Source organism: Zerene cesonia, chromosome 1 (genome assembly GCF_012273895.1).
Source record: "Zerene cesonia ecotype Mississippi chromosome 1, Zerene_cesonia_1.1, whole genome shotgun sequence".
Taxonomy (NCBI): domain Eukaryota; kingdom Metazoa; phylum Arthropoda; class Insecta; order Lepidoptera; family Pieridae; genus Zerene; species Zerene cesonia.
The window spans coordinates 2,904,585-2,923,183 of NC_052102.1; the positions used below are offsets into that span (position 1 = coordinate 2,904,585).

Below are 18,599 nucleotides of genomic sequence, written 5' to 3' on the forward strand. Positions count from 1 at the left end.
CCTTGCAATCGCCTCTGAGTCCGCCCTGGCGATGGCCAACTGCAGCTGGTGCATGAGACTGGCGCGCTCCTGCTCCAGGTCGCGGTTGGCTCGCGAGCTCTCGTCGAGCTGCGCGCGCGCATCGTTCGCCTGCGTGCGGTACATCACGCAGTAGTGCTGCTCACTCTCGAGCTGAGATCGTAACTCTTCGCTCTGCAATGGAAACCATTTCTCTATAACTAGATATATATTAAAACCTGGTCAAAAACTTTTTTATCTTGTAAGAAACCCTTATTACCTGTCTTAACAGAGCTTATGAACATTCCTGACGATAGAACAATAAATTAAACAATATGTAGATGTGAAACATCAATGTGGGTGCGTGAATTATTTAATTCGAACCACATACTTGCATTTATATATCTCTCTCTAGCTCCTTTATGTGTTAGAGCGGGCAACTAAGGTGGTCGTGGTGATAGTAAACGATCACCACAGAGATAGGGCCTCTGCAAATGTATTGCCCGCTTTTAAGAGAAAAGGGATACGCCAAAAGGCAACTTAAATTATCATGAAAACCAATAATTTTTACTCGACATATCTTATACATCAAGTAACATCTTGCGTAACGACGGTTCATTGACTTCTTTTTTTCTTATAAATTAAAAATTTTGATGTGAACAAACGCTAAGCCGAGCGTGAAGCATAACAACTAAAAATTATCATTTAAATTTTGTTTAAAAATCATTCTCATCTAACACGCGAATCTTGATGTATGCAATATAATTGACAATCAACTATCTCAATAGTCAACATCCAATTACAATTTATATCCAATTCGAACCATACTATAAATTGTATTTAAATTTATCGGATATAATCAATCGTGCTGATGATGAAATGAAAACAAACTTGAAATACACAATACGGAATAAGAGAAAATGTGCCTTTACTTTGCTATATCATATTTCTTCGCATAAAATATACTTCTCAGAAATGTGGCAATTATAATAATTGAAATAGACATTTTGACGTCTTCCTTTACCGTTTCAATAAATGAGATAAAAAAGGAATTATCCTGTAAGTTAAGTATCGGTTGGTAACAAGAAATGTTAAATTAATTATAATATATTATATGCAAAACAAACAAGCTTATTTCATTGCTATATATAAACCTATAGAAAACTATTCAATAAAAATTCATCTTCAATGAAACGCAACAGTTAATAAAAATAGACGCGGCATTGTTGGAGTGTTTTTATCAATTAAGATGACGATTGTTTAGTCAGTTGAATGTCATGCTTGTGTAATTCAATATCAACTTTATAAACGCCATAGAACAAATTGAACACAAGAAGAATACGTATTATGTAAATATAAACTTGATTCTACGATAATATCGCGGCAAGATGAGCAGGAAATGAAATTACACACATTCCTTTTCAACTATACGATATTGTTAGAATTTTATTGACCAGCCTGGTTAGTTTAATGGTGTATGTTTAATGAGAACGAGAAATTAATGGAAATAACGATGTATGTGAACATTGTATAATATTCAAATAATTTATATCCGTATAATATATTAATAATTGTATATCCGTATTAGCACACATTTAAATTGAAAATCGTAATTAAGATTTACAAATAAAGCAATTTGCAGGTACTCTAAGAAATTTGTCTTTAACGTATGTATTTGTACAATTATTATGTTTATCAACAATACAGCCAGCGAATGTTTTGATAGCGTTGAGAATGTCTATGTGGCTAATCAACGAAAATATTCTATTAAGAGTACATAGTTCGATAAAATACATTTGTGTGACCTCAGCTAACAGAAAACTAACACTGACAAACAATACAAAAAAATCTACTAGCTCAAGATCTTTGTTAAAAATAAGCCAAATTCCAAGAAGACTTTGTCGATAAGAACTAAGAGTATTCTAAGAAATATGTCGAGAAAGAGCACCTTGATTAATTGATTCAACAACGATTCTGTTGCTAGTCAATAATAAGACGCAACTATCGCAATTAACAGGAATATAATTGCCGAGCTAATTGAATAGTATTTCATTAATAGGTCACAGACACAGTGGTCACTAGGCATATCTTGTGACCCCTGTACAGCGTACATCATTTTTGTCAGTCGGCAGGAATACTTCGGATGTACTTTCTACGTAAGATAAGAGTATCGCTTGACTAATTGCAAATACAAATTAAACAACGCATACTACGACATAACTATATCGCGCTAACAATGTGTAACAATGTGTTATCTCAATATCTGTTGGACATATTTTCAAGTAACATACGTTTCAATTGACTTGAGGAATTATTGCTCGATATAAATAAATGCCTATCCTAACCAATTATATTTGGTGGTTTCAATAATCAGTTTTTAACGCTTCCACAATTAAAGATAGGTGTGTTAATGGTACATTGCATTGATGAAATAAAAACATGACGATAGTTATCAAACATCGACGCAAATAAGAATTCGGTGTACAAATGTATAGGCGGCTGGAAAATTTCGCAGTTATTAATATTATCCGCAGTAAGATATAATCGAACAAACGTCAACAAAAATAGAATTTGGAATCAGCAAGTTAGTGACTTTATTTTTATGGTTTCTGCAATGCAATGCGATTTGATGCGATTGAATTCCATTGAATCGACTGTATACGATAACTAAACCTTACGCATATTTTTGTCATATTTCAGGATTCGTATTAATTAATCGTAACGTCAACGACATTCTCTATAATGAGATATTATTTCATTATAACAATGACTTGAACTTACACGTATAACGTGGTTAAACCGCTGTTTGACGTACCACGCATGGTATTTTGCATATAAGGTAAATGTTTGTTTGTGTGTGTCGAACATGCCGGTTGAACAGTGAGTCAGTGTGTCGTAACGGTGAAGGACAGTCTATTTCGGCGTGATGAGGCTATTATTAATTCATAGAATACTAAAAGTGCAGTCGTATATGAAATAACCTTATTAATTGCTGATCTTTATTATTTTTACTAATACATCGTTTACGTGCCAACAAAGAAATAAATTTGAGTCGCTAAGAATTGAATTCCTAGAATAAAAACACAATATGACGTAATCAGAAGCTGTTCGATACAAAAATTTAGTTTCTAAATATTTCTCGTTTTAATCGCAATCTGTATATAAATACGAAGAAGCAACAAAGATCATTTTTCTATCATTGATGACGTTATCTTTATTGCACCATGTAATAAGCTTATTGACATAATATAATATGTGATGGAAGTTAGAACTAGCTGCTTTTATAACTAAACAACAAACGTAATGTGTGAAGTCAATCGTTAGTAAATCTACATAATTAAATACCTAGAAAATCTCTAATGTAATAACTATAAATAATGTTAATGGCTCATTCAATTGTCTAAACTATCCGCCTTTTTGTATATTTATTTATGTCACAGGAAGGCTAAGAAATAGACTCGTCATGTTATTGTCAGAAACAGGTTTTTTTTATCAATTAAGAATACTACTTTAACATAGTAGAAGTAAAAGAAATAAATATATAATAAAAAGTTATATATACTAATAATAATAATTATTCGACACCCTTCCAATTTATCTGCATTAAAGAAATAAATATACTTTAGATAGAATGAAAAACACATGTAAATTAAAGGAAACACGACATTATGACTGTTCATTACTCTCCTAAAAACGGGACCAGCAATGGCAATTACGGCAGGCATATCGCATTGTAAAATAATGATAAATAAACATTAAAACAAATCATTGAGGACTGGTTTCACGGCTTGTCAATAGTGTCCCCGATAGCTTATTTTACAGATTGTCGTAAATTTCATACATTGTCATTTTTACTGCAACAAGCCGAGCAGAGAAGCAGAGAAGCCGTGAACCTGGTTAGAGCCGGTTCAACACTCTCGTTCAAACTCACCCTCGCATAGTGCATGTCGCGCTCGGCGCTCGCGGCGGCCAGCTTCTCGGACGCGTCGTGCAGCGCGGAGCGCACGGCGTGCAGGTCGCGCGCGCGCGCGTCCCGCTCCGCCGCGGCCGCGCGCGCCGCGCTCTCCGCCGCCGCGGTCTCCGAGCTGGCGGACAGCCGCGCCGCGCGCTCCTGCTCCAGCGCCGCTTGCAAGCCCGCCACCTGCGGGACGCGGCGTTCTTCAAACTCAACGTTTTAAAAACGTCCATAAAAAATGAGCGCAACTTGTGCGCACATTTCAAATACTCCCGTGTCGCGACTAAGCACACTCGTATGTACATTATTTAGAAACAACTTTAGGTAATCCGCATACGGTTGAATTTTAAAAACTGCTTAAAGGATAACTATAACTTCAAACTAACTTATTTTAGTGAGCATTACTTTTGTATAAAATTGTGCATCTTGTGTTTTTTATATTACAAAAAAGTAGGAATTACCAACCAAATAACAATATTTTCCAATATGACTCACGAGTTTTAATAATTACCTTTTCACTTTCCTGTCTGTGTTCTCCCTCAAGTTTCTGCAACCTTTGTTGCATCTGCCTGTAGTCTACATTCAGCATTGACATCTGTCGATCCTTTTCCTGAGAACCAGCTTCTGCTCGCTGTCGCGCTGTCTTCTCTTCATTCAACTTGCCTTGTAATGCTGTTGGATGAACAATCGCATGATCCACGTCTAAGTACCGTGAGAAATGTAAAATTTCAGTTATAATACTTATACAGAGGAAAAAAACTAATGCAAACATAATGTGGATATAATTAAATGGAATTAATAAGGAAAATTTACTCAATCAAGCAAATGGACAATACCTGTTAATATTTTCTCCAAGGTCCCTGAGGCATGCAAAATAGGAAATGATTAAGGTACTATGTTAATGGTGTTTTATGAAACTTGCCAGGTGCTACTTAGCATAGCTCTGATGAATAGGATTATTGCATAATAAAGTTAATATGACTAATATAAGAGTCTCACCTTTGACTAGCTCCAAGTTTGCTTCCTGCTTAGAAAGCAATTGAGATCTCTGGGTCTCCTGATGAGCCCTCACCTCTTGTTGGTACAGATGTTGTGACGTTCTTAAATCATGTGCTAAAGATGTGCACTCCTTCTCTAATGAGGATACACGCTCAGAGAGCTGCCTATTGTCTGTTAAAATTTGATTGATCCTCATTGATGATCTTTCTAGCTCTGAATGTGCGGCATTTAACCTATTGGTAGCTTCAGCAACTGAAGCCTCCGAACGTTGCTTAGCTGCCTTCACGGAACCAAGCTCTTCGGATAAAGCACCACATTCTCGCTCTAAAGCATCACGCTGCGCTCTGAGGCTCGCCACTGTACCGTCACTCGCAGCGGCGGCCGCAGCTTGAGCTGCACTTAGCTCTGCAGCCTGTTTACGTGACTTTGCTGCTGCCTCAGACTCTTGTTTCAATTTTTCACGCATCTCTGTTAATTGTTTCTCCAAAGCATTAATTTTTTCATTGTATATTTGCAAACTACTCATTTCCTTGACTCTCTTACTTTGCTCTTCCTCAAGCCGCCGTTTTATATCATTATAATTTATTTCAGCTTTTCTTCTGGAATCTGCTTCTATTTCTGCTTTCCGCTGTATTTCTTTTAGATCATGTTTTAATAAAGCCAGTTCTTTATCTGTGTCTCCAATTATTTTCTTATTTCTCATTTCCCTTTGTGACATGTCTTCTAACTGATTACAAAGCATCACTTGCCTATCTTCTAATTTCCTTCTTGAATCTCTTTCTCTCTCTAATAACTTTTCTAATTGAAGAATAGCTTCAGAACCTACATTATTAATATGATTATTTGAAATTGTATCCACCACATCAGCTGGTTTTATTCTACCACCACATATCTGATAATCACCATTATAAGTGAAACCAACAAATGGCAAATGGTTTCCTACAAAGGCCTTTGGCACAGGAAATGATTCATCTAATGCATCTGACTTTTCAATATCATCAAAGTTTCTAGTATCATCATCACTAGATAGTTCTGGGACGACTGGTGGTACTGAATCACGGAGATTTTCAAAACTCCATTGATCATTTATAAAGAATGGATGTTGCTTAATTTCATCTACACTGTTTTTGCCCAGTCTTTTTACCCTGTCAGTTAACAAACCCCTTATAAGAGATTTGGCTTCTTTTGAAATATCTATATCATCCGGAAACTGCAAAGAATTTCTGTGATCCATAATTTTACCATAGGTACCCACTAAGCTGTCAGCATAAAAAGGTGGATCACCTATTAACATTTCATAAAGAAATATCCCAACTGCCCACCAGTCACATTCACGACCATATACTCCTTCGCCATTTTGGGATTGAAGCACTTCAGGTGATATGTAATCAGGTGTACCAACAGCATTGCTAGCACGCACTAGTCCATCTGGGCCCATTCGCATACAAGTCCCAAAGTCAGCCAATTTTAAATGGCCATATTTGTCAATCAGCATATTATCAGGTTTAACATCTCTATGAACAAAACCCATTCCATGAATTACATCTAATGCAAGTACAATTTCCATAGTGTAAAATTTTGCCCATTTTTCAGGTATATCATAATTAGACATTAGACTAACTAAATCACCACCTGGCATGTAATCCATAACCATATAAAGATATTTATGGTCTTGAAATGCAAAATGCAGTTTTAAAATCCACTCAGAATTTGCATGTGCCATTATGTGTCTTTCCTCCCAGAAAAAAGTAGAATCTGATCTTTTTATCATTTCTACTTTGCTTAATAGCTTCATAGCATATACCAATCGTGTTGATTTATGTCTGACTAGCTGAACTTCACCAAATGCTCCACGACCAATTACTTTAATAAGATCAAAATCAGCTGCTTTCATACGCAGATCAACTATTTCTGAAGCAAATTCCTCATCTGCAACAAATTATTAATTATCAAAGCAATTAAAATCAGTAGGCTATAACCTACAAATATCATAAAAAGATTATGTGATTACATTTTACTATAGAATAATATAAAATATTACAACTACATTCTAATCTCATACAAACCCAGTATTTTATGATTGTTTACAAAATCTATACTATCAAGATAAATACCTGAACTCATAATATATGCATGTAGATTTTACTTGCATATCCCCAGTAAGAAGAATATTGAATGAATAATGTGTGATAAGAATTGGACGTAAAAGCACTTACATCTACTCGTGTATGCTTCGACATTTTTCATACGTCGAATGGCTGGATGATCACAGTCCGATATCAGTGCTGTGACGGTGTCTAGCAGACAGTCCACGTTGCCGGTTGAGCGAGGGTCGCACAGCCTCTCTTCCAGCAAACGTAGACGTCGCATACGTTCTTCATCCTTTACTGTCCCCATGCTGAACTCTGTCTCTGACCCCTTGAGACACTAAACGCCACCGCACATTCTCCAAATCACTACTCCGAAGAAAAACACTATTCGCATAACGACACATCAACAGCTGGATAGTCTGTTAGTCGTGTTGTGATAATAATACGAACAAGTTACTGCTTTGTGAACAACCTATGTTTCATTATAGAAAATTTTTCTTGCAGTTAGAATGACAGCAGATAAAGGTGGTTCTCACAACAAAGCATATGTACGTTTACAAACATAATAAATCGAATTTAAATTCATCAACACGTTCCCTTTAATTGGAAGAGTATAAAAACTCTAATATACTTTATTTATTGGCACAACATTGAACAAAATGAAAAATTTGATGAAAAGTTATCACCGCTTCGTTGACGAACGATGATCGGACAATAACTTGAAGTTAGCAATGCTTTGCGATTTGCTAATTTGCAATGGCGACTGAGTTTTTAATTGAACTAGACCAAATAAATTTAACATTCATAGATAAATAAACAAAATGAAAAATTGTATGGTAAGTTCCACTTAAAGATAAATAATTTATGTTTGTTAAAAAAGAAACAAATTTCTAATATTATAATATGAATGTTAATAAGGGTGCATATTCATTGGCAACAAACAGGCAAACATCGATTAATGGAAATGCAGAATAAAACATAAAATTAAGATTTTGTAGGCTATAGTAGAAAAACCAAACTCTAATTAATAAAACGTCTCTAAAACAATTATAACATTGTAAGTTATGGACTTGGCGTAGTCAAAGTTTAGCCCGTGGATATGAATGTACATTAACATAAAAATGTGAATAACAATCACTAGATGAAAATATTCTTATTAAAGTAAGCGTGGGACATAGATTTAGATTTTTACGAAGCAGTTATATCGTCTGAGAGTAATTTTAAATACAGTGCTTAAGAAAATTTACTTTAGCTGTGTATAGTATTTTAACATTGCGTAAACTTAAAAAAAGGCATCAACACCATTATCGTTATCAGCCTATATATGTTCCCACTACGAGGCACAGGTTCCTTATGAAGATTCCGCCCATAATCCATCACACTGGTCAAGGGCGGATTGGCAGATGGGTGGTTTCCTCCCGATCTTTTTCTTCACCGTTTCGAGAGTGATGTGAATAATGGATAGATAAATTTAAAAATCAATTTATTTTTAACGAATACCTGAATTTTCAATAGAAATCCGAGGTCCTAACCATTGAGCTTCCTCCTGCAAGACAAATTGGTTAATTAAATGAGCCAAAACATTTTAAATTCATTAATCCACCTCATAAATTTATTTTATGAAGATGAAGTTGATTTTTTTTCAATCAATATCGTGAATTGATTGAATTTAGAAAACTGTTTTTAAAACGCTACATAACTTATCGCGTTGTGTTAAAGGAACACGCGCCCTTAATCTATGTCCTTCTCTATGACCACAGAGTAATATTATGCCTAAGACATCCTCAACTTGGCTAGATAGGTACGTGATTACCTGGATAAGTGATGGCAACATTTGCAATTTCATATATTTTTTTATCGTTCACTCTCAGTCCTCTCACTCATTCCTATTATCTTTTCGTATTCCCCGAATGAAGGATAAGGATTGATGATTAAAACACTTTTGTTCTCGTTCGAATAGAACATGGCGGTGCTAAGCAGGACGTGCTGAAGCTTAAAATTTTTGCAGTAACGAATTGCAATAATTAATAGCAATATTTACAGGAAAAAATACTCGCAGTGTGAGATATCACAAAGAAATATAAGTGTTTTGTCGAATCCTAGGTATAAAGAACTTTTTAACGAAATTGCAATGAAAATTATTACTTCACTGGTGGTGTAAAAATAATTGTGACAAATATAGCACATTATTTCAGGTAATTTATTGTTTTATTAATAATACTTTGTGAATTAATTTTTAAACCGTATTACATGGAAATGAGCTGCCTTCATAATCACTAAGTGTTAAACATCTTTTGTGATAAAATTTAATGGTTTTTATGGAGTCAGCAGTTGCATGCATTTGAATTCATTGATGAATGGGATTAAAATATTACACTATCAATCCTTAGATTTTAAAGAATCAGCTCATATAAAGAGTAGTTATCATTGTTCCTTTGTACTGTTTAATCACGTGTGGTTTAGGTCGTTGTTATGGGGTCAATAACTGCTGACTATTTCGGTATTAATCGTGAAGCAGAGGTCAAAGGAGGTGCAAATTTCTTATTTTTAATTTTATTTTGAAATGTTGCATAGTCATGAAGTGGGTGTTAGACAGCAATATTTCATCCACTTCATTGAGAGCATTTCAATTCAGCAGATTATTACCTGGCGATGTATGGTCGGGTGCGCAGGGTGCGGGGAGGGTTCAAGAGCGCGAGGGGCGGGGGCTTGTCCGGCAGTCAGCTGTGCTAGTGTCATGTTGTCGCGTCGTAATGCGCCGTGGGAAGTGGCCTAAATTATTTCCTCTCTATTGAATTTTCGCGAAATTTAATTCTATGAAGATCAATGACCCATTTTTTGAACCGTAAAGTAATTCAAATCTTATCATAAATTTTTTTAAATTGATTGTTCCTGTGTCAGATGGCATTGATATTGTTTCTTCTCTAGGATTTATCTTATCAAATAAAATCAAGAGTTTCATTGATCGATACTTAGTATTTCGTGTAAGTTCCATCAGTCAATATATGATACATCACGTTTTTTGCTAATTTTTTATGCTATTGAATATTGAATAAAATGCTCGACCATGTAAAAGAAGAAAATTTAGTTTATTAAAAAGAAATAATACTCTTAATGTTACAATGATAATATTTATTAAATCGTGAATAAATCTATCTGATAATTATTATTTTCTATTTGTAAATGATGTTGTGTTTTTAAACAATTGTAAAAAATCCGTACATAGCATGCATGTGTCTATGCTGTGCTCACACATAAAATTTTTCCATAAATAAATCTTTAATTTGAATACAGAAAGAAACAATGGTTGGAAAGTTAAGAATTCCATAATTATTGCATAACATCAGCAAGTGTAATTTTCTTTGTTAGAAATGCTTATATTTAGCTTACTTGATTGTTGTGCAATCAAAAAACTCATAAGTGCTCTATGGTTTATAGCTGGAGGCTGCTGATAACCAACCTACTCAAATACAATACATAATCAACATTTGATTAGACCAAGTTAGTCATTTCCTATATGAAATTAAAACATTTATAATTCACTTAATATTTTGTCAATATTTATGAGGATAATTATTTCAGTTTGAGAAAAATTATGTTTTATAATGATTAATAATTTTGTAAAAAGTGTCGCGAATTATGCAATGTCATTTTGAAATAAATTATCTATATTGTATATAAATTAATTGAGTATGCAGGATAAGGCACCAACCATACATCAATTAAACATATTTGTCATAGATTTTTGCAGCATAATGTTAACATACAGTTTGTTGCAGAGCCACACCTTTTTTTATATCATAACCATATTTACAGAGCATGTGAAATAGGTACTTCCCTAGTACCTTAATAGGTCACATCCTTTTTATAACTTGGTTGTAAAGTACTATCAAATATCAAATCATTGGAAATCTTTCATTCAATATTTTACTATTATATATATATATATTACTATTATATATTATTTCAGAAAGCCGTGGCGGCCATGGCTACACTCATCCAAGAGAATGGTATTAAAGAGTTGAGACAAGCTACCCATGGAGTAGTAACAAGTCATGGCATGTCCACCCACACACACACTGTACCTAGTCACATGGTGCCCGATCATGAATATTGTGAAGCGGGCAAGCCAGAACAGGTCCCCCAGCAGTGCCTTGAAGCTGGGGACGCGAGCACACAGCAACCGCCCCCACAAGAGGAAGAAGAAGAGACCCCTGAAATAGACATAATGATAAACAATGTTGTGTGTAGTTTTAGTGTTAAGTGCCACCTGAACTTGAGACAGATTGCATTGAATGGTGTGAATGTAGAATTCCGACGCGAAAACGGTATGGTAACGATGAAGTTGCGTCGTCCTTACACGACTGCCTCGATCTGGTCCTCCGGTCGCGTGACCTGCACGGGAGCGACGAGCGAGGACCAGGCTAAGATTGCTGCGAGACGATACGCGCGTGCGTTGCAGAAGCTTGGCTTTCAAGTGCGCTTCAGAAACTTCCGTGTGGTCAATGTATTGGGCACATGTCGAATGCCATTCGGAATAAGGATCATAGCATTTTCCAAGAAATATAAAGAGGCAGAGTGAGTATATTTTTACATACTAAATTTATGTATCTTTGGGAAGTTTTCTGTACAGTTTAATTTATATTATGCAAATGGTGTTCAGAATTTCATAGAATTAGTTATAGACAGGTTTAGTTTTAGCATTTTAGTTTTGACCCAGAGTTCCCTGCGAAAGTTATATTCAGGTACGGTCTATTTCAAAAAATAGATTATGCATGAGGTTTAGAAAAACTAAGTTTTTAATTAAATTTCTGATATAGTCATATTTAAAGGCTGAATATACTAAGGACTTTGAATAAATAATAGTGTCCCAAAAATAAATATATCTGAAATGTCCCACAGTGGGTTGCAAAGCTTTTTCAAATAAATTATTAAAGATAAAAATATAATTACAAATTACTTTTTTATCATAAATTTTATTTATCATAATTATTGGCAGCTTTCTTGCTGTATTCATTCAGATTTGGAATTTAATAATTTCCTTCAAATAACAACAAACTTACAGTACAATATATGACTTCGCAGCGGGACATGATGAACACATCACACAAAAGGTGTGAACTATTAGCATGTTTATAATATAAAAATCGTAGGATTTTACTTGTTCCAATTTTACTTATTTTTTTAGTAGATTTTTCCTCTAAAAGTATGCTTTAATTTAAAACAAGTTATTTCAAAATTATATTTAATAGATTATAGATTTCTTGATTACTGAAATTAATCATAAAAATGCATTAAGTGTTTTGTATAGCAAGCACAAATATCTATATATTTTTTAAAAGTAGAATATATGTCTTTATCTTATACCTTTAAACGAGCAATTCTTGTATATATATATATATATATATATATATATATATATATACATATATATATATTTATAATTGGAATCTCGGAATCGGCTCCAACGATTTTCATGAAATTTAGATATTTTTATGTTAAGTTACACTAGCTATTTTTGTAAAAAATTAGAGTGAATATATGTAATGTAATTAAAATGGAGAAGCACTATATGTTTTTAAAATAATTTCTATGTTATAATACAATAATATATGATTCCATGCTAAGGTCTATTGCAGGAGATGACAGCTGTTTTTTAAAAAGTTCTTGAAGAGTTATTACTTTTGACTATTTTTAACACATACATTTACGTATGTATAATTGTTAATTTCCTTGTTTTATATGTATCTAGAACACAACAAAAATACAACCAAAAAATATTTCGTTAATGTCGCACAATTATTTTACAAATCTTATGCGGCGAAAAATAAGACATAATATACGAAAGTAAATTAGTTAATCCTTTTAATATTTAGAGATGTATATTTTATCATTTATTAAGGCGTGGTTTTGTTTTTTTTTTAATGTTTTCAATATAATCGTTATTTTCGTTTGACTATATTTTCGCGTTAAATAAAAATAATACAGTAATAACTCATGGCCTGAAATGATTTTTTTAATACTTTTTCACATATAAATGTTTTTCACATTATATAATATTCGTAATAACTCTTTCATCATAAGTTTCACCTCAATGGAAATGAACCTGTAAAAATAATGACATTTTGTAATTTCGACTTTGTATAACTGACCTAAATCAAATTATTTTACTGCAATATAAATCGGCCGTTATCATAAAATAAATTGTTAAAATTAAAACAAATACGGTTGTATTCTTAAACAAAGAAATGTTCGTAAAGACTAGGAAAAGACACAAAATTTAATTCGAAAAACTGTTAAATTTCACTACTTACAATAACATGCTTTAAATTGTATCAAATTTTTAAGCATTAGCATATTTCGATTAATTTCATTCCGCGGTATAAGAAACTATGTATACCAATAGTTAATGTTTTATTTTCATACTAGAGGATGTCAACGCCCTTATACGGGAAGTAAAAAGGGTCAATCAAAGGGAGACAGGAAAAGGGAGCAGGGTGTGCTACAGACTAACAAGCTTGACTTGAAAATTATAAATAGAATTACATTTATATTTACTCTGCTATTTCAATTAGGTCAATGCTTCAGCCTTGAAGACGTAACTGACATGGCGATTGGTTAAATTTTGCGTAATTTTAGATCATACAAATTAAATAATGTATATAACATACTAACATAAAACTATAAATTGACACTGATATGGCATTAAAGGGCTACCTCAATCATACCACAGGTACCACCTGCAACATTACGTACATCCCTACTATTGCTTACCTGCGTTTTTTTATCTCTTACAACAATATCAAGTATTGTGTTTTTTTCATACATCAAATACACTGATCAACAAACAAATCTTCCCCAAGTAGTCAAAGATTAAATTTATATTCATTTATTTTCATTGTACCTGTGCGATTTACCTATGTACTAATTGGTGCTTTTGTTGATAAGAATCTTCACAAAATTGTTGTTTTTTAGCATGAGATATAACTGAAAGAGATTAAACTTATTGTTTTAAAATTCCATAGCATATTTTAATCAGCTTATTTACTTTTTATCCGAACCGTTGACTTCACAGCATCTGCAACCTTTTTTATTTAAGTGAAACAAACAGGTGTCAATTTTTTTTTTCGTATTGGATCGTTATGAGGACCCTATGTCGATTATGGCTTGTTGTGTTTTTCAATGCACATGAAGGAGTATTAGTAATTTTTGCATATTCAGAGAAGTCGTTTAGCATTGAAAATGTGGGTATCTAGAATCGATTTATGTAGTTTCAATGCAAATGTTTTTATTCTTTAACAGTTTTGGCATTTTTACTACTCTAGAAGCAATTCGTCAACTATATTTATTTAGCAAACGCCCAATAGAGATACCTCTATAACATTTTTAAAAACGTATTCAATGACAGCTCCTTTGGAAATATATTCGCAAGTTCATTTTTTATCTCCCCCTTTACATGTAAAGATAGCAAGCAACAACTATTTTTTGACCTTAACCCTTGAGTCTAATATTGGTCTATCACAATATAAAATTTTGTCAAAATCTGCCCAGTTGTTTTACAAAAATTGTTGTTTTTTTCTTGTTACAAAAAGAAAAATGGGGTCTGTGAAACATCGATATTGCTCTGATTAATTACTCCTTTTTTAACAGGAATGGTCTGGTTCTCGTTTTATTATGTGCATAGTGCACGTGGGAATTTTTTTACAGTTATTTAATACATTCACACACACAACACAACTAAAATCTCAATTGCTATTTACAATTGCCGTTACAAACAGATGAAAATATAAAAAAAAAATATTGTTAATATAATCGTTTTTGTACTGACGTCAAGTAACGGTATATCCAATTAGTCTTTTATTTCTTTTTTGTTTTAAGCTTACTTTTGCAAATATGTAAAAAAATCCTGTTTGTATAGCTAAAACGTTATAAGAGATACAATATTTATTTGATTGTATTCTGTATCACAATTTTTAAAGACTTGCGTTAGTCCTGTACATACAACATAATATTCAATAGTCTTTATACCCTTTTTTCTCTTTTGTTCTCAATTATAAAAAAGTAGTGCGGTTAAAGGCAAAATGTAACTTTTAAACATGTTATCTATAAAAGTGAAGTAAGATGCGATTGCTTTTAATTTTTGTCTTTTAAAAATGAGAAGGAAATTAATATATTGAAACTTAATCAATTTATGTGAACCAAAACAAAATAATTTGAATACGTTTCCTTATTTATTTACATATATGATATATATCCGATACGATTTTCGGACGCTATTTTAGGACGCATAATTAACAATATCACTTTCGACATATGAACCCGTGTTTATCATCTCTCGTTGTATATTTTGAATTTTTTGATTGCCATTAATAAATTTCGGTGTTTAAAGGAAGTAAGATAAATGTGTTCTACATAGCAATGAGGTCGAAAATACAGGAAGAGGTTTCTCGATTGCAAGTAGCTTGCAACTAACAATATTGTATACAAATGCAAACATAAATCCATTGTCATAGGCATATCAAGATATTCATGAACAAGCGTTACATAAAATAACATATTTTACACGTGTAAGATGATTATCCTTGCGAGAAGTTAATAGTTTAATTTCAATGTCGGTCTCGAGCATGCTTCGGCATGAATTAGGCCGGACTCCGTTCGCTCTGGAGAAGGTACCACACCCCCACAGACGATCGGTGGCTAGTAGTAGCATGCGATGCTACTGTGTTTTTGCGATGAGTGTGGAAGCCGCAGGCTAATTTCCTTTTCCTGACCCTTTCCAATTCATTTCTTATTTTCCACATCGATCATTTCCAAATCCCTTATAAGTGCATAGCATTGCAGAAATTAACAGAGCACACAGCTTCTGCATAAATAAAGGGAAATACATATATAATATTTTTGGAGAGGTTAATGTTTATTGTTACACACTGATCGCTATAGAGCGGATGAGATGGATAATTCAAAGGGAGAAAGTACGTTCGCCAAGAATGTATCGTCACTATGCCATTTCTGATCAATAATTCGTTGGTCATATTAATTCGGTTATTTGAATCTATATGAAAATAACTATAAATAGAAAAATATTGCAAGAGTAGACATTAGTAACAAATTCGTTAAAACATTATCCTCGTGTAATCATGACACGCGTTGCCGATAAGTTTACATTGAAAATTTTATATCAAATCATAATATGACTGTGTTTACATTACAAATGAGAAGGAGTTATTTGAAAAATGGATTTCATTCAATCCGAACCGCTTCGCCTCCGATTAATTATCGTGACATTATGTGATATTTGTAAAGTTCATTATCAAAGTCTTAAAATAAGAGAGTTTGAGAGAAAATCGGAATAAACATTATTTATTAATGTAATTCATTTAAGTCAGCTTATGGTATTAAAGCAGAATTGAAAACCGTTCTCCATTTTGTTATTTGGTCCTAGGTCAATCTCATAAATCGTAAGCATATGTTTTGTTGCTCACTCGAAACTTTGTGCTTCGTCATTCAGAAACAACTTTCGCGGCAAACACCTTTCGCCCGTGGTATACACCATACGCGACACACGATACGCTTTTATTGAATAAAATAAGGAGGACTGCGATTCTAGGTCAAATTTAATTTTTACCAAAATCATTGACGGCAATATAGTTTGTTGATTGTTCGTAGGTATCTTTTATTGTCATAGGTGAAAGAGTGGTACGCGAGATTAGCCCGAGCTTAAATTATGACCGTAAAATGTATATTTAGAAGCACATCTGGCCCGCGCAACACCGATTTTGAATTTCAAATAAGATAAGCACTGACAAAGAGCTAAGCCACGTTTTTAAACGAACACACAAAAGGATTGTAAATCGGATGGTTTTGAATAATGCGATGTTTGTCTCGTTTCAGCTACGAACCAGAGCTTCACCCCGGCGTTACGTATAAGCTGTATAATCCTAAGGCCACACTGAAGATATTTTCAACGGGTGGTGTCACAATTACAGGTACAATAACAGTCAGTCAGTCAGTCTGTTTTAGTATGTTTTTTTTTATGCACAAAGAATATAATGTTATGGCGAATAATAATCTTTGCTTTGTATGTAACAATGCTGTTTTAATCTCTGTGCCGCGTTTCATCAAAATTCGTTAGATCGATTTACGTCATTGAGCAAAATTTATACATATAGACGTTAATATTAAGAGATATTTTAAATGTAGATGATATGTAAATTTAAATTTAATAAACCGTGCACTTGAATTATTATTATTAGCATTTTATTAAAAATTAATCGCATATAGCACACGATAGTTTTATATACTTGTGCAGAATTCATAACCTAACGCAACAAATATTATTAAAATAAAAAAAAACTACTCCATAACCATTGTTAATAACTGAAAATTTTTAGATACATAAAATAACCTACGCAAATTTAATAAAATTTTATCGTCATGCAAATTTTATATCATGCAATATTACCTAAAATTTTAAAGATCACTAGATGCCTGAATGTTGTTAGAAAAGTATTTTTCTATTTATGTATTATTTTACTAGAAGATTCACGCGGATTCACCCTCAGTTAAAAGCAATTACTTCCATAGACTATTTTTATATACTGGTACATAAGGTTCTTCACTACCAAGTATCATAAAAATCCGTTCAGTTGTTTTCGCGTGAAAGAGTCTAAAACATACATCCATGTATTGTTACAGTCACTCGCGTTTATAATAGTAGGATAAAAATTTCCCTTCAAATAGCTAGTTGTTAAATGTAAATAGTAAGCGACTCAGATTATGTCAGCGTAAAACAATATACTTTTCGTAGCTACAAAAGGGAAGGCATATGCAGGTATAGGAATTATCAGTTATTATTTTTTATTGTTTGAATTGTTGTTTTAAGAAGCTACGAATGAAATACGCACTTAAATCCAATTCTTACATGCCCTAAAGGTTTCAAAGAATTGTTTAATGAAAAATTACTTAAGCTGCGCTAATTTATAATTACGTGCCGTACCACCTATATACCACATACAGTATACGATAGTATTTACAAATTCTATTATACAGATATCTCCTTGAAATTGATAAACTTCATGTCATATTGATTTAACTCTATTTGAGTAACACCAAAGTCTCGTGTTTCGTGATATCATTTTTTTAGCAACAAAGTTATATAGAATGTTGAAAAGCAATATTGTTGCTGGAAACTTTGTTTGAACGGGTTCATCTGCCACAATTATTGTAAATTATATAGAAGTATGCGATTAGTCTTACAAAATGACAGCGGTAGATTATATTTTAGGAAACTACGAAGTTCGGTCAGGAAAACTTATAAAAAGATAGTAGAATGTGCGATAACATAGTGTCGTGCATCGTTCGCAGCCCGGAGCGTGAGCGACGTGCAGTCGGCGGTGGAGCGCATCTTCCCGCTAGTGTACGAGTTCCGCAAGCCGCGCACGGCGGCGGACGAGGAGCTGCTGCGGCAGAAGCGCGCGGCGCGCAACCGGCCCGCGCTGGCGGCGCTCTCGGCGCACGCGCCGCCCGAGCGCGGCGCGCCGCCGCAGCGGCAGAAGGTG

The 18,599-nt window shown here is 33.5% G+C and overlaps 2 protein-coding genes across 2 annotated transcripts in view; one reads left to right on the forward strand and one right to left on the reverse strand.

Moving 5' to 3' along the window:
* LOC119832015 (rho-associated protein kinase 2) overlaps positions 1–7,775 on the reverse strand; it is a 16,255-nt gene extending 8,480 nt beyond the window's left edge. Inside the window, exons 1-5 of the mRNA XM_038355603.1 lie at positions 7,168–7,775; positions 4,952–6,880; positions 4,464–4,654; positions 3,929–4,138; positions 1–192 (exon numbers count right to left, since the gene is read on the reverse strand). Coding sequence (XP_038211531.1) covers positions 1–192; positions 3,929–4,138; positions 4,464–4,654; positions 4,952–6,880; positions 7,168–7,348 — 2,703 coding nt within the window. The 5' untranslated portion in view covers positions 7,349–7,775. The remainder of the gene's footprint in view (positions 193–3,928; positions 4,139–4,463; positions 4,655–4,951; positions 6,881–7,167) is intronic.
* A 1,991-nt stretch (positions 7,776–9,766) lies between these two features.
* The window catches only part of LOC119830784 (TATA box-binding protein-like 1), a 9,874-nt gene continuing 1,041 nt past the window's right edge, over positions 9,767–18,599 (forward strand). The window contains exons 1-4 of the mRNA XM_038353966.1: positions 9,767–9,891; positions 11,012–11,619; positions 16,933–17,027; positions 18,406–18,596. Coding sequence (XP_038209894.1) covers positions 9,868–9,891; positions 11,012–11,619; positions 16,933–17,027; positions 18,406–18,596 — 918 coding nt within the window. The 5' untranslated portion in view covers positions 9,767–9,867. The remainder of the gene's footprint in view (positions 9,892–11,011; positions 11,620–16,932; positions 17,028–18,405; positions 18,597–18,599) is intronic.